Source organism: Panthera tigris, chromosome B4 (assembly GCF_018350195.1).
Source record: "Panthera tigris isolate Pti1 chromosome B4, P.tigris_Pti1_mat1.1, whole genome shotgun sequence".
NCBI lineage: Eukaryota > Metazoa > Chordata > Mammalia > Carnivora > Felidae > Panthera > Panthera tigris.
The window spans coordinates 90,574,229-90,590,354 of NC_056666.1; the positions used below are offsets into that span (position 1 = coordinate 90,574,229).

Consider the following 16,126-nt stretch of genomic DNA (forward strand, 5'->3'; position numbering starts at 1 on the left):
CCTGAGCCGAAATGAAGAGTCCGATGCTCAACCAACTAGCCGCTCAGATGCCCCTGATTTTTTTTTTTTTGATCATAGAAATAATTTATATTCCTTAAAAAGGGTCAAATAATACAGAAGTGTTTGAAGTAAAAACGAATATTTCCTTGTACTCTTCCTCTTGATTTCCTCTCAGGCAACCCCAAAAGGTCACATACTATCACTATTACTCGCCCACCACTTCTGCTCTGTAGTAAGACTTAGGTGTTCATCCTTTAAACCTTATGATATCCATACACAAGCATGTATAATTTATTTCCGTTTTACATACATGGGATTATAAGCCGCATCGTTTTGTGATGTTTTTTATTACATGTATTATGAAGAATTAATAGGTAATATTTATTCTCACAACAGTTTAGTTAAGAGTAGGTGCTAATAATTATGAAATACAATAAGACTTAGGCAGTTAAATAACTTGCCCTCCTTGCCACTCCTTGTAGATTTACCTGAAATACGGTTGGTTTTCCTTCTGACACCCCTTCTTTATGTTAATGAGAATGTACTTAACAAAAAAAAAGTGCTCTGTTTCAGAATGGCAGCAGAGCCCTCAGCTGATGCTGTTTTTCTATCTCAGTCACAAACTTCAGCTGTGAAATTAGTCCCTTCCTTAAAAGAACTGAGTAAATATTCCTTAGAGAGAGGCATATAGTACACTTGCACTGATAATGAAATCACTGAGTACATGACTCCATTATATTCCAAAGTACAGGGGCCTAAGACAGGCTTCAGAGCTGGGCTGGAATTTCAGAGATGCTAAAGTGGGAGAAAAATGTATATCTTAGAATCAATGAAATATGGTGTACGTATTGATCTGTAAGGTGTAGGGAGAGTGAAAAAAGCAAGGAGCAGAACAACACGATCCTGTACATATAAAGGAAAACAATACCCTGTGAGACCTTTGGAAATTCCTGCTCGGGCAGCCCAGGGCTTGGCTGGGGGGCGAGCTGAGCATTGGCCATTTTTTAGTGATAATCTTCCCTTCATCTGAACCAGGAAGGGCTCAGTAAGCAACTAATTTAGGCTTCCTCGAGCAGGGCATCACAAGGCCTGGGCTGTTTTTTTTCATTCCCCTGGGATTCATCTGCTGTGAGGGGAAGGCACGAAAGCCTAGAATGTTCTTACCCAAATTGTTACATCTGTCTCTCATGAGAAATGTTCACTGTTTTGTACTGTTGGTAAGACAGATTAGAGGAAGCCTACTTCTCTGCTTTGAGGGGGGTTGGAAGTGGATGTCATCATTGCCAATGATTTGAAGTCTGAAAGAGGGAGGCCAGGCACCATACCCCTTTTGGAAAATTGCTTTTACTTCCAAGAGCCCCGGCTCCACATTATATCTAGACTGTAATCAGTGTTTGTGGTCAAACTATGTAATAGCTGAGGTATGGTCACTCTTAGAATGGATGCCTCTGCTGTGCCGGGGTTAACCTTTTAGTTGCTGGACCATGGGGAGGTTTAGTTGAGGACCATGCTGGGGGTAGGTAGGAAACACATGGTTGGGGTGGGGGGTGGGGCGTTGCAGTGTTTGGGGAGTAGCTGTTTGCCATCCTTTGTGGAAGTGTCTTAATATTTTCTACTAAATATCAACCTTGGATATAATAATAACAGCTTCCTGTGCATGTTGTAAAGATTAAAAGTGAAATGACAGATGCAAAGCGTATAAAGTCTCAAATTATTTCTCATTCCCACCAGAACTTAAGACAGAAAGAAGTCTTACGTTGCTGTAATTCTATTACATATTTTGTCTTCTTGCTCATATTTTAAATTCAGCTTTCACAAGCCATCAGTGATGAGGGGTTGTGTTCTAGATTAGGAGCCGTTCTAATGGCTAGTGGTTGACCTCTCTGTTGAGGATGGGGTATCTGGAACCCTTATCTCCATTCTCTCTTGTGTTGCTCTGGCTGCTGTAGCAAATGAGGTTGATGTTCCCATAGAGAACTTGTGTTCCGTTTGCGTTAGTTTCTCCATTGAAACAATGTTGTAATTTGGTGCTTTTCCTTGTTGACTTTTTTTCTCTTATATTCTTGTGTTAGATTTATATTCTGCAGTTGGAACCTTGCTCAAAGAAAATGACCTACAGGATGCACAAATGTCACAATTCATTGCATTTAGAAGGTAAAGCATCTGCAGTATTTTAGTGTGCTTAGTGTAGCATTTAAATCTCGTAACTTATCAATACAGGTACTGGATGGATGGGAGACTCTCATTGCTAATTCTGTCTCTAATTTGAGGTCTTTCTTTGTTAGATATGGCAGAGGGAAGTTTTTAAACAGGACTCTTTCTACCAAATATTATATTTGGAAACTCCCAGGAAATCTGAATGGAAACGGTTTATGTTAAGATAAAAATTATTGGGGGCACCTGGCTGGCTCGGTCAGGAGAGCATATGATGCTCGATCTCAGGGTTGTGAGTTCGAGCCCCACATTGGGTGTGGAGATTACTTAAAAATAAAATCTTTTTAAAAAAGATGAAAATTACAAAATGCTTTTCTCTGGTGAGACTCCTGGAAACTTTTTATAGCGTGTAGTACATTGTAATTGTTGGTAACAGAAGTGAGCACAAAGCAGATATCGTTAAGGTGACCCTTGCTTGTTTGTGTGTTTCAGGCAAGACTGTGACTTAATCAACGCCTGCTGTTGTAAGCACTACACGGGCCGCCTGATCAAGTGAGCACAAGGGATCTGAATGCTTGAGGAGAGCCCTTCCTTTGCTGTTCTTTTATTTGACATTTATCACTGTAGCCACATACTCAAAAATCTTTTTTATTCTCATTTGTGAAGTGGAATGATCTCTTCAATTAAATATGTCTCCTTGGGAACTGTTTCGGTAATCAGTGTAATAAGAAAAATAAGGAATACAGTATTTCTTGTGGTTTTCAAGTTGGCAACTTCCAGCTTCTCGGAGATGAGTGTGGGGAATTCAGGAGAATTGTTTTTCAAATACAATATGTGTGTAGGCATGTCCAAGACCCTTAGCAACAGGATGCCCATAGAGAGCACCCCAGGGGACATCTATCAGAAATAGCAGTGTAGAAAAGCCACTGTGTTTACACACAGGAAAAATTAACTCACTTCTCTTGCATTTATCAACACTGTACTGTTTGTTAAGTGCAGAGAATGTAAAGATGTGGAAGTTGCAGGAGGAACTCCCAGTCTGTTGAGGGATGACCCACAAAAGAAACCCACTTTAGTAGCCTAACAAAGGGTTAGAAAGCACCAGCGGTGGGTCACCCAGTCTGTGTCCCAGTGACTGTGATCTCAGGCAGGTAGTTTAACTCGTCCATATGTGTAAAAATAGGATACCGATGCAGAATTTCCCTCACAGAGTTGTAGTGAGGATGGGATGAAATAATATCTCTAAGGCACTTATCACGGTAACTGGTACATCACCAGCATTTATTCAATTTGCTGCTGTTATTCCGATATAACATCATAGTTACAAGAATAGAAATATGTGTACGTGGGATAAGATGTGATATAGGGCAGGGGTAGGAGAGATTGGAGAGGAGAAGATGAATTTAAAAGGCAGAATCCATAAGACTTTGGATAACTTTCATTTTTTAATTTTATTTATTTTTAATATGAAATTTATTGTCAAATTGGTTTCCATACAACACCCAGTGCTCATCCCAACAGGCGCCCTCCTCAATGCCTATCAGCACCCCCCCCCCCCCCCCGCCCCATCAACCCTCAGTTTATTCTCAGTTTTTAAGAGTCTGTTATGGTTTGGCTCCCTCCCTCTCACTTTTTTTTCCCTTCCCCTCCCCCTTGGTCTCCTGTTAAGTTTCTCAGGATCCACATAAGAGTGAAAACATAGGGTATCTGTCTTTCTCTGTAGGACTTATTTCACTTAGCATCACACTCTCCAGTTCCATCCATGTTGCTACAAAAGGCCATATTTCATTCTTTCTCATTGCCATGTAGTATTCCATTGTGTACATAAACCACAGTTTCTTTATCCATTCATCAGTTGATGGACATTTAGGTTCTTTCCATAATTTAGCTCTTGTTGAAGCCATATAAACATGTTTTCTATAAACATAGGGGTACAAGTGGCCCTATGCATCAGCACTCCTGTATCCCTTGGGTAGATTCCTAGCAGTGCTATTGCTGGGTCATAGGGTAGATCTATTTTTAATTTTTTGAGGAACCTCCACCGTGTTTTCGAGAGCAGCTGCACCAGTTTGCATACCCACCAACAGTGCAAGAGGGCTCCCGTTTCTCCACATCCTTGCCATCATCTATAGTCTCCTGATTTGTTCATTTTGGCCACTCTGACTGGCATGAGGTGGTATCTCAGTGTGGTTTTGATTTGTATTTCCCTGATGAGGAGTGACGTTGAGCATCTTTTCATGTGCCTGTTGGCCATCTGGATGTCTTCTTTAGAGAAGTGTCTGTTCATGTTTTCTGTCCATTTCTTCACTGGATTATTTGTTTTTCGGGTGTGGAGTTTGGTGAGTTCTTTATAGATTTTGGATACTAGCTGTTTGTCCGATATGTCATTGGCAAATATCTTTTCCCATTCCGTTGGTTGCCTTTTAGTTTTGTTGGTTGTTTCCTTTGCTGTGCAGAAGCTTTTTATCTTCATGAGGTCCCAATAGTTCACTTTTGCTTTTAATTCCCTTGCCTTTGGAGATGTGTCAAGTAAGAAATTTGGATAACTTTTAGAATCTATAGAGGGAAAGAGAGACATCAGCATTTATGCCAAGATTTCTAACTTGAAAACATCTGGCTGGGAAATGTCATTGAGTTTGAGGTGCCACAGACAGGATAGGTAATCAGACCACGATTGTGGGAGCCTGATTTCTTGTTGACATTTGGAGAACAAAATTGAAGGAGAGAGAGTTTGGAAATTATTTTGAGAATTGGATCAGATCTGAGTGGGGGTTAATGCCTAAACAAAATGAAATTGAGGCTTTCCAAACCTTGATGATGTATTCTCATTTTCTAACTCAGAGACCATCGGAATAGACTTCAGTTTGGAGTTGGTGATAAAATTTGTTGTACCAGGAATGTGTATCTCTCGGAGCTACTCCCTCAAGATACCTCTCCCGGTCAGGAGAGTAATGAACAAGAGGCCAGTGGTGAAGACTTTAATGGTACTCTTCGTGGTTTTGCTAAAAATAAGCAAGACTTTGAAAGTGATATTCGACTCTGCAATGGAGAAATATTTTTTATAACAAAGGTAGGTGACAACAGAAAAATAGTACCTTATTAGAGGTAGATTTTTTTTTAATTGCCCTAGGTTTGATTCAGAACCTAATCATATCGGAATTGTTGACATTCTTCCATAATTTTTTGTTAAGGAGTTTTGCATTCACGTTTATGAGGAATATTGGTTTGTAGTTTTCTAGTAATGTCTTGTCTGGTTTTGGTGTCAGAGTAAAACTGGCTTCATAAAATGAGGTGGGATAGGTTTCTTTCTCATATTTTCTGGAAGACTTTGTTAAGAAACATTTTTATTAAGTTCGGAGGGCTCAAGTAACAAAAAATAAGGGACAAGTGACATACTTAATATATTTTGCAAAACATCATTTCTTTGGTTGCTGCTTAAATACAGAAACCATTGAGGTTTCTTTGAATTTGTTCTCATTGTATAAACACCGTCTTAAACATAGAAGCTTATTCTTTACAAGCAGTGAGGATGTGAGGAAATATAAACTTTTTGTAAAGAATATGTGCAGACTTACATAGTCAGTGCGAGAAGTGAAATGTATAGACTTCAGAATAAGTCAGGCACACAGACTATTCTCCATAGAATCAGATTAAGGTTAAGTTTCAAATTTATTCAAGTTTGGGTGTATATATATATTTAGTTTGTGCTCAAGTGTAGATTTTAAGCCTTTTGAAAGTTCTTAACAATTGTGAATATACATGCTATTTTACTTGAGTCTGCATTTAATATTCAGCACAAAAATAGACTATATTTACAGTGTGCCTATTTGAAAACATACAGAATAATTCTTTGTTTTGATCATAGGATGTAACTGATGTAACTTTTGGAAAGAGAAGATCTTTGACCATTAATAATATGGCTGGCTTGGAAATAACCGTGGACTTTGAAAAACTGATGAAATATTGTCATATAAAACATGCCTGGGCAAGAACTATTCACACTTTTCAGGTAACAGTGGACATTTATGAAGTGATTTGAACTGGTTTCGAAGCCATGGAGTAGTACCTTCAAAGATTTTCTTCTTAATTTTGTTGCCTTTATTTTGTAAAAAGGAACAAGGTTACCAACGTTTACATAAATGGCTTCCTGATGTTTATGTATTTTTGCAGCTTGCTTTTTTATTATTGTATAATCAGCTTTAGTGGGGTATAATTTGCATGCATATTTAAATTTATCAAGTTGGATGGGTTTTGACAAATACATCCCTTTCCTCTGTTCTTCTGAGGCAACTACTCTCTACTTGGGAATAATTTTAATTTTAGGTTTTTTTTGTTTTGTTTTGTTTTTTTAATTTTAGAGCATGAGCTGGGGAGAGGGGCATAGAGAGAGAGAAAGAGAATCTTAAGCAGGCTTCAAGCTCAGCGTGGAGCCTGACACAAGGCTTGATTCCCACAACCCTGGGATTATGACATGAGCTGAAATTGAGCCACCCAGGCGCCCCGGGAATAATTTTAGTTTTATAGAAGAGTTCGAAAGATAGCAGAGACTCTTCCCATATACCCTTCATCTGACTTTCCCTCATGTCAACATCTTACATAACTATGGTGTTTGTGTTAAAACTAAGAAATTACCGTTGGAAGAATTACTATTAACGAAGCTCCACACTTTATTTGGATTTCACCAGCTTCCCAAGAATATCCTTTTTCTGTTCCAGGATCTAATCCTGGACACAACATTGCATTTAGTGCAATTTGCTTTTAAGCTCATTTTAATACTCTTGACTTCTCATAAGCTATTTGTGGTTCTGTTATTTAACTCGTTGTTTTGCGTGCCCCTCTTTGATGTTGGTATGTTGCTTTAATCATGAAGCTGCATCAGCCTACGTTTGCATGTGGGAAAATTTAGGTTAGCCTGTATCCTCTACTGGTGGGCAAACTAATTAGCATATGAGTTCTGTTTTTTGCGTGTGTGGTTTTTTTTAATGGATGGTGTTTTATTTATTAACCTACTGCATCTCAGTTCCAAATAGAAGTTGAAATGGCTTTCAAAAAAATGGCCACAATTCAGCCTTTCCTTTTAAAAGATAAAGAAATGATGTCATGCAGAAGATCAAGGTAAGGGTGGTAAAAGCATTCCTGCCAAGGGAGGGTTGGGATGCGGATATGCAGGATATGCACACTGACCTATTTGCTTGCTAATGTAGGCTGAAGATTTGGCTTTGTTTTCAAAATTAGAGAGAAGCAGTCAGTGGACTGTGTCTGTTGGGTAAAAAAAAACCAAAACAGCCAGTTGTTAAGAAGTACACATATTCCTGGCTGCAGGTTCTGGCAAAATTTCTCCCTTGGATCTTTATGATGGACTCTCTGTAATTCTAGAAACTCGTATCATTCAGTTTGGGGAAATTTTCTTGAATAATTTCCTTAAGTTTCTTGCCCTGTGTTTTCTGTGTTTTGTCTTTCTAGAATCTCTATTATGTTGGGCCTCCAGAAATGATTGTCTGAATTTCTTACCTCTCTCCTGTTTTCCATCTCATTATTATTTTGCTGTTTTTTTGTTTTTTTTTTTCTAAGAGATTTCCTCAAATTTATAATCCAGTCTTCTGTTACATTTCTGGACAAATGAAGTTTGAAGGGGTCTTTTTATTACTTTGTTAAGGTTGGAGTAAATATCTCTAGTTGTTCCTTTTATTGAATCTGTCATTTTGTGGTTGAAAGAGCATCTCTTACCTCGAAGAACATCTCGTGATTATTATCTTGTATCAGTGTAGTTTGTTTCTTCCATGTTCAGTTCAACAAATATTTATTGAGTCAGACTGTCCTTGGTGCTTGGTTTAGATCAGTCCATGAAACAAAGAAAGATACCTGCCATTGTGAAGATTACATTTGCCGGGGAGGAGGAAAGAGACAGATACAACCGTAAAACAAGTAAACTATAGTTGACCCTTGAACATTGTGGAGGCTCGAGGCACCAACCCCCCATTGCAGTCAGAAATCTATGTATACTTTTGATTCCCTGAAAACTTAACTACTAATAGCCTGCCATTGATTGGAAGCCTTAATGGTCATCAAACAATTAACACGTATCTTGTATGTTATACATTAATAATATATACGTTATTTTACAATAAAGTAAGCTAGGGGCACCTGGCTGCCTCAAGAATTAGAGTGTGTGACTCTTGATCTGGGGTTGTAAGGTTCAGCCCCACACTGGGCGTAGAGATTACTTTAAAATAAAATCTTAGAAAAGTAAGCTGCAGTAAAGAAAATATTAAAAAAATTATAAATAAGGGGCTCCTGGGAGACTCAGTAGGTTAAGCAGTTGACTCTTGATTTCAGCTCAGGTCATGATCTCACATTTCATGAGATAGAGCCCCACATTCGACTTTGTGCTGACAGCGTAGAGCCTGCTTGGGATTCTCTCTCTCCCTCTCTCTCTCTCTCTGCCCCTCCCCTACTCGCGCTCTCTCTCTCAAAATAAATAAACCTCAAAAAATATTCATTAAAAAAAAGAAAATTATTATGAAGAGAAAATACATTTACAGGACTGCCCTGTATTTATTATTTTAAAAATCCCTGTGTAAGTGGACCTGTGCAGTTTAAACCCATGTTGTTCAAGGGTCAACTGTACATATTATGGTAGAAAGTGGCAAATACTATGAAAAAGGGCAGGGATAGGTGTGGGATGCAGTTGTAATGTTAAATAGTAGTCAGTGTAGGCCTCATTGAGAACGTGGCATTTGAGCAAACACTTGAAGGAGGTAAAGAAGTTAACCATGTGGGTATCCGAGAGAAGAGCATTCTAGGTTGACGGAATAGCCAAGGCCACAGTTCTTAGGTGGCAGGCTGTCTGTCATTTGAAGAACAGGAACAGCAAGGTGGCCAGTGTGGGAGAGTGACAAGAGACGAGGTCAGAGAAGTAAGGGGGGATAAGGGAGGGTAGAAGGATTGGGGGCCAGATCACCTCCTAAGACCTTCTAGGACTGTATGGTTTAATATGGTATCCGTATCTGGCCCACTACCAGTTTTTGTAAAGAAACTTTTATTGGAACACAGCAGCACTTGTTCATTTACGTATTGGCTCTGACCGCTTTTGCATTACAAAGGAAGAATTGAGTGGTTGCCATAGAGAACAGCTGGCCTGCAAAACTTAAAGTATTTATTTTTCGACCGTTTGCAGAGAGAGTGTTTTAACCCCTATTCTAAGGTCCGTATATTTTCAGATTCTGAGCCTATAACATCATGAAAGGAATCAATGGTTTGTGTTTATTCGTACAGATGTAGAGTTTTAGAACACATTTAGAGAACAGACGTATACATAATTTAAAAGTCAGTGTAGGAAACCTGCCTCCTTTAAGAAGTTTGAAAGCTCTCATGATTCAAGGAAGATATGAAAAATGGACGAATAATTCATAGCAGGTTATTGCCGTGACGTCAGATGTCCATGTCCTGCTTTTTAAGCACACCTTTGGCATGGCTGTTTAATTTTTATAATTATTCATTAGACACTGGGTAAAGAGCAGTGAACAAGAAAGACGCGGCCCTGCCTTTGCAGAGCTTACAGTCCAGCAAGGAGGAATACAGTGAAGGCGGCAGACAGTTACATTCCAGCTCAGTAAATGTTCTGTGACAGAGGGAGTCCGGGGATCTGGAATGTGCATAGATGGGACAGCTGATCCAGAAGGGGGCTGGCACTGGCAGCACCACAAAGAGGTTCGTGGTGCTGGATGGAGCGTGGCTTGTGCATGGAAAGGAGGAGAGGAGAGGAGGAGGGAAGGGAGAAGGTCCAGGGCTGGCTTCTGAAGGGCCAGACGAGCCATAGTAAGGAGTTAGGACTTTGCTTTGAGAGCTCGGGAGCTGTGGCTTTAAGCGGAGTCGGATGTGATTGGATTTGCTTTTTATGCGTATCCCTATAGATGCTGTGAGGGCCGTGGATTGCAGCACGTGTGAGTGCGAGGGAGACGGACTATGAAGCTGTTGGGTTTTTCTGTGATCCTTGATTAGGAGCTCGGTGAACTAAGTTTAGGTTAGACATTTACCAGTTTAGGAGTACCCAATATGAAGTCCAGAGGGACAAATGGTGCTGTGCGTCTATACAATGGACTTGGCGTTTGCATAATCAGGTGTCATTGAAGTACATTTCTGAGACTCAGCAGCACCAGAAGGAAGTATTTGTCACACTTTGATAATCTGAAGCGTTGGTTCCAATTTTCTGTGTCTAGGTAAGACAGAAGGGCTTGCTGTGGAAGAGGGTTTTAACTGGGGATCTGTGTTTCCTACCTGTCTCATCTTCTCATTTGTCTTCCCACAATTCCTTTGGTGGGGGGAGTATGGGGACACTGGGAGAGAGAATGGTTCAAAGCACTTCTTAGTTTATGTCGGCCCTGAAAATAATAGGGACTCTGAATAGTCCCAAAACTTGAAATTGTTTGCTCACAGTTACAAGGTGACATTGGGCATTTTCCTTGCCTATGTAATTCTTCTTGCTAAACTTAAAAAGCACAAGTTCATTGTTCTCTTTTGTTTTGTTCACCTTGATGAAAGTAATAAATGTTCAACAATGGGAGAATACAGAAAAGTAGGAGAAAAAAAATAATCCACAGGGCCTCCATTTTGGAGATAGACTAGTTAAATTTTTGATAGGATTTCCTTCTTTTTTTGTGTGACTCATTTTGTTAGGTATTTGTGTTCATTTGTGTGTACGTTTTTGGATCAGAGTAATTTTATTTTGTGTTACATAGTTGTGATCACTCTTTATGTAGAAGTATCCAGTTTTTGTTTTTTATTTTTTTAGAATTTATTTATTTATTTTGAGGGGCGGGGAGGGAGGGAGACAGGGGAGGGGCAGAGATAGAGGGAGAGAGAGAATCCCAAGCAGGTTCCAGTGTGGAGCCCAACATAGGGCTTGAACTCACCAACCACGAGAACATGACCTGAGCCAAAGTCAAGAGTCCGACCCTTAACCAACTGAGCCACCCAGCTGCCCCGAAAGTATCCAGTTGTTTTTAAAATTTTGTTAAGTTTTAAAGCGCCTTTGTCATTTGCAGAATAGTATTTCAAATGTCTATATACAGATACTTGATATGAATATAAACAAACGAACTTATCTATTCTCCTGTCATTGGATATTTAAGGTGTCTAATTTTTTGCTATGTAGGTACAAATAGGGTAACACATTTATCCATAGAGCCTACACGATCATTGAACATTCTTTTTATGAGGGAAGATTTGGCACCGCATGCAGTCTTTCAAGCTTTTGCTGGGTTTCTACAAGCCAGCTGTGGATCCGTCAGACCTGAACTTAACAGCACAGTTAGGAATCATGAGGTCTCGGATAATGAATAAACCGGAAGCGTAAGGTGGATTTAGGTGAATATTCTGGCCGACTAGCAGAGATCCCTTTTAGGACTTGTCTGTTTTCTATCTTGGTGGACCGTGTGAAGACAAGAGCCCCCTGTGCAAAACTAACCCTTCCCACCGCATTCTCCTCCCCCAGGGGTCTGAGGAGCAGACAGTTGTGTACGTGGTTGGGAAGGCGGGCCGACAGCACTGGCAGCACGTTTATACGGCAGTGACCAGGGGCCGCGGCAGAGTGTATGTCATCGCAGAAGAGTCTCACCTCCGGAGTGCAATTATGAAAAGCAGTGCCCCTAGAAAAACCCGTTTGAAACATTTTTTGCAAAACAAGCTCTCCAAGAGCTGCGCGTCTCTGGCGGATTCTGCATCCCCGTCGGAGAGCTCTGGAGACAGCAGCAGGCCCGGCACACAGCCGTCAACACCGTCACACCTTGCAGTCACAGCCAGCACCGTGACACCCAGAAGCAAGGCCTCCGCAGCTGATGACAGGACGTTCCCCTTGGCCGGAGCGTGGAAATTCTCTTCACCCGATGAGGTGGATACAGATGAAGATCCATCAAAACCCCGTGGGTCCAAAAGAGCCTGTGGCATGAGTGATGCTGAAAGTCCAAGCAAAGTCCTGATGGTAAGAGTGACGTTCCCGTGTGCTCCCACTGTATTTAAGTCGTGTTGACTTCAGGGTGGGCTGATACGTGGTTGTGGATTTTTCATTAGTGTTACATTGTGCTATCGGACCTAAAAACAAGTGTTCTCTCCCCTCTGCCACGTGTCCTCTCCCCTATGCCTGGTCGATCCTAGCGCACTTTGTCGCCTGGCATGAGGTCAGCACAGGTGGCGTGCCGAGAGACCTTGTCATCCTGCACCGTCTTTCCGCGTAGCTTCCTTGTCACCCTCCTCTTCCCCTTTGTAGGCCACAGTCTCACTTTTATCCCCACTGTCCGTGAAAGCGGCCAGGTAATTATCAACATTCTTGGAACAAATGAAGTTCCAGTAGAAGTTTGAGAGTCGCTTCACGTGCTGGGGTCCGTAGGCTTTCAAGGCCATGACCTTGAAAGGGGCCAGGGTGGGAGCCCCGAGGGGAAAGTGCTAATGTGAGCTGTCAGTACCAGGCAGAGTTCTGAAAGGAGGATAGAGATAGCCTCTGACCCCACATGGATAGGGGAGAGCGAAGCCGTCCTCTGAGATGCTGCCGGCAAATGCGGCATGTGACGTCTTGGCCTGTTGGGCCATCGCAAGTATGGAGTAGTGTGGCTGGAGTACGCACGCCATCGGAGGCTGAGCTGAAGACGCTGGAAGAGTCGTAAGACACAGGCTCTTCCCAAGAGGCTGAACGTTCTTCTGAACACAGCGGAGAACGCTAGAGGCATTTTAAGAGCCCGGTGCACTGAAGTTTTGGAAGGTCACTTCGGAGTTGAGTAGTGTTTTGGGAGGCCATAGGGGATGAGTTCCTAGCACAAAGATGATTTCAATGGCTTGAACAAAATGATTAGGTTCTGAAGTCAGGTGGTAGTGATGGGGTTGGAAAAGAGATGCTTAGGGACAGGGGGTGCACGGGCCTTGATGGCCGGTTATATGTGGGTGGGGTTGGGCCCGAGCAGGACTCTTAGGCTCCGGCTTGGGCTTCCCGGGGGGATCCAGCTACATTAGGATTGGGAAATGAGGCTGAGGGACAGGTTTTGTAAGGAAAGTGACAAGAGGAGGCATAGTTAAAAAAAAAAACCCAAAGTTTCTTTTTTTACCTTCTTGGAAGTAGTAGGGTCCCTGCCGATTCTAAGCTTCATTCGGTGCTCCACGTCAACTCTTTGATATGGAATTACCATATCAGCAAAACATCTTTTCCTGAAATTGACTGTATCACCTCTTACAAAGACCCTGGAGTAATAAGGCTTTGGACCTGGAACAGAAAATTCCAAACAAAAAGTCTTTGCCTAAAAGTTTCTTGCTTTATATTTCTTCACGCCAGCGTGGGATGGGTGGCTTCTGGCTTCTGGGATGGTACAAAGAGACAATGACAGTGTTACCCATCTTCGCTGCCGAGCTTGCCAAAGTTTTTAAGCTCTGGTCTGTGAACACGGAGAGTCCAGCGCTGGCCACAGAGGGTCAGTTTTCTCGCAAGCCTTGCCAAAAACATGTGACATCTACAGAAATCCCTGGAAATGAGGAAACTAAGAATTCAAAGGCTCACGAGTGATAAGTTAGGGACTTCTGTGTTTTCCATAATTGTGAGATATGTGATTTCTAGAAGCTCAAATTCACTGACAGGGGCTGCCCTCATACCTTTCTTTCCTATACAGATGGCTGCATAAGAACCACATCAGCATTTTAATTCTGCAAGTACTGATGGCTGAGCCTCTCCTACATGAAAGCTTTGGCTTTTCTGTGGATTAATAGCTTTGGGTTTTGAAAAAAAAAAGCTTAAAATATTGTCCTGATTTTTGTTTGTTTGTTTGTTTTGCTTGGTTTTGTTTTGTTTTGTTGCTTTTTTTTGCCTTGTGTCCCACAACCAAAAAAAGGGGGGGGGGTCCAAAACAGAAATTCCCCTTTAAATAAAAGCATATACGTCAATATTTAAAAATTTATCATATAAAGCAGTGATTTCCAGAAGTTTTTGAAAGAAAATGACATTTTATTATAAAAAAAAAAAATCTGGAAAGGGAGTAATCACAAAATCCCTAAATAAAGATAGTTCTATTAGTCAGGGTTCTCCTAAAGACACAGTAGCCTGTGTCTATGTCCCTATTTACCTACCTACCTGTCATCTATCTGTCTAGATTTATTTAAGGAATTGGCTCATGATCGTAGAGGCTGACAAGTCTAAAATCTCCAGGGTAGTCCTGCAGACTGGAGACCCAAAGAAGAATTGACATTGCAGTTTGCATCCAAGGGCAGGCAGAATTCTTTCTTTCTGGGAGGCAATCTTTTTTCTTTTAAGTTTTCTCTTAAGGCCTTCAGGTGATCAAATGAGGCCCACCTACATTATGGAGGGTGATCTGCTTTATTCATAGTCTACTGATTTAAATGTTGGGGCACCTGGGTGGCTCAATCGGTTAAGCATCCGACTTGAGCTCAGGTCATGATCTCACGGTCCGTGAGTTTGAGCCCCACATCAGGCTCTGTGCTGACAGCTCAGAGCCTGGAGCCTGCTTCAGATTCTGTGTCTTCCCCTCTCTCTGCCCGCCCCCCACCCCCCCGCCCCACCGTCTGTCTTTGTCTCTGAAAAATAAATAAACCTTAAAAAAATTTTTTTTAAATGTTAACCTCATGTAAAAATAGGTTCACAGAAACATCTAGAATAATATTTGACCAAATATCTGGGTACCATGGCATAGTCAGGTTGATACATAAAGTTAACCAGTATAGTCCTCTAAATTGAACAGGTTTAGCATTGTGAAAGATTGATTGTGCTTATTTTTCTCATTTCCCTATGGCGGTGAAACTTTCTCATGACCGTACTGATCCCTTGCCTTGTGCTTGGGAGTCATGAACAGCACCAAGAGTACTGGCATTGCAGTGTTTCGTCTTATCATACCCAAGGCCGGTGTCACGGATGTGTAGCTGAGCAGTAGTCAGTCATTCAGGGCTTTGTGCTTAAAACTACCCCATGCTTGCTTTAATGTTCTGCACTTAACCATCTTGAAGTTCTTAACCGTGAACAAAGGGCCCACATTTTCATTTTGAACTGAGCGCCAAATTATGTAGTGGCCATACCTGTAGAAAGTATGTGTGTGCGTGTGTGTGTGTGTGTGTGTGTGTGTGTATATATATAGTGTGTGTGTATATATATATTATGTATATATATAGTGTGTGTATATATATTATGTATATATATATATAGTGTATATATATATTATGTATATATATAGTGTGTATATATATATTATGTGTATATATATATATATATAGCGTGTATATATATAATATATATATATAGTGTGTATATATATATAATACATATATATAGTCTGAATACATATATATAATACATACATATATAATACATACATATATATATATATATATATATATATATATATATACACATTCATTCACAAATAGTCACTTCTTCATGCCCGTCCCAGAGCTGGGTGCTAGGGATACCACAGTGAGCCAAAGCAGGTATGATCCCACAAGTTGCCGACAGCTGATTGCTGTGGACTGCTCAGGTCTTCCAAGGGGTGGGGAAGATATTATGTCTCCCGCAGAAGTAGAGGAAACAAGTACGTAGGGCAAATTGTGTGTATTTTCACGAAATTAATCTCATTTTTATTGCTGTCCTAACAGGTGGAAGAATCATCTCCGCAAGTATCTTTGAAACTTCGGAATTTGAGACTGAATAGTTTAACCCCCCGGCAACTTTTCATACCCACAAGTAATCAAGAAACTTAATTTGATTTCAGATTGCGCAAAGTAATTTCTCTCTCTCTCTCTGTCTTTTTTCTGTTTAACACAAATGAACATCGTAGCTTGAAAATATTAAGATACAAAACAGGATATGTGTAACTGGGGTTTTATTTTAAGGTGTTTGTGTTAGCAGATATTTTAAATCCATTTGATCATAGAAAACCATAATGAGTTCAACATCTGTCATCATGAGAACTGATAGCACTGGACATAAACG

General features: G+C 40.7%; 1 protein-coding gene across 3 annotated transcripts in view; it reads left to right on the top strand.

Moving 5' to 3' along the window:
- HELB (DNA helicase B) overlaps positions 1-16,126 on the top strand; it is a 62,405-nt gene extending 46,279 nt beyond the window's left edge. For all 3 annotated transcript variants that reach the window (XM_042992689.1, XM_042992690.1, XM_042992691.1), the window contains exons 8-13: positions 2,073-2,154; positions 2,647-2,706; positions 4,996-5,224; positions 6,020-6,163; positions 11,648-12,133; positions 15,790-16,126. In XM_042992689.1, coding sequence (XP_042848623.1) covers positions 2,073-2,154; positions 2,647-2,706; positions 4,996-5,224; positions 6,020-6,163; positions 11,648-12,133; positions 15,790-15,894 — 1,106 coding nt within the window. In that variant the 3' untranslated portion in view covers positions 15,895-16,126. The remainder of the gene's footprint in view (positions 1-2,072; positions 2,155-2,646; positions 2,707-4,995; positions 5,225-6,019; positions 6,164-11,647; positions 12,134-15,789) is intronic.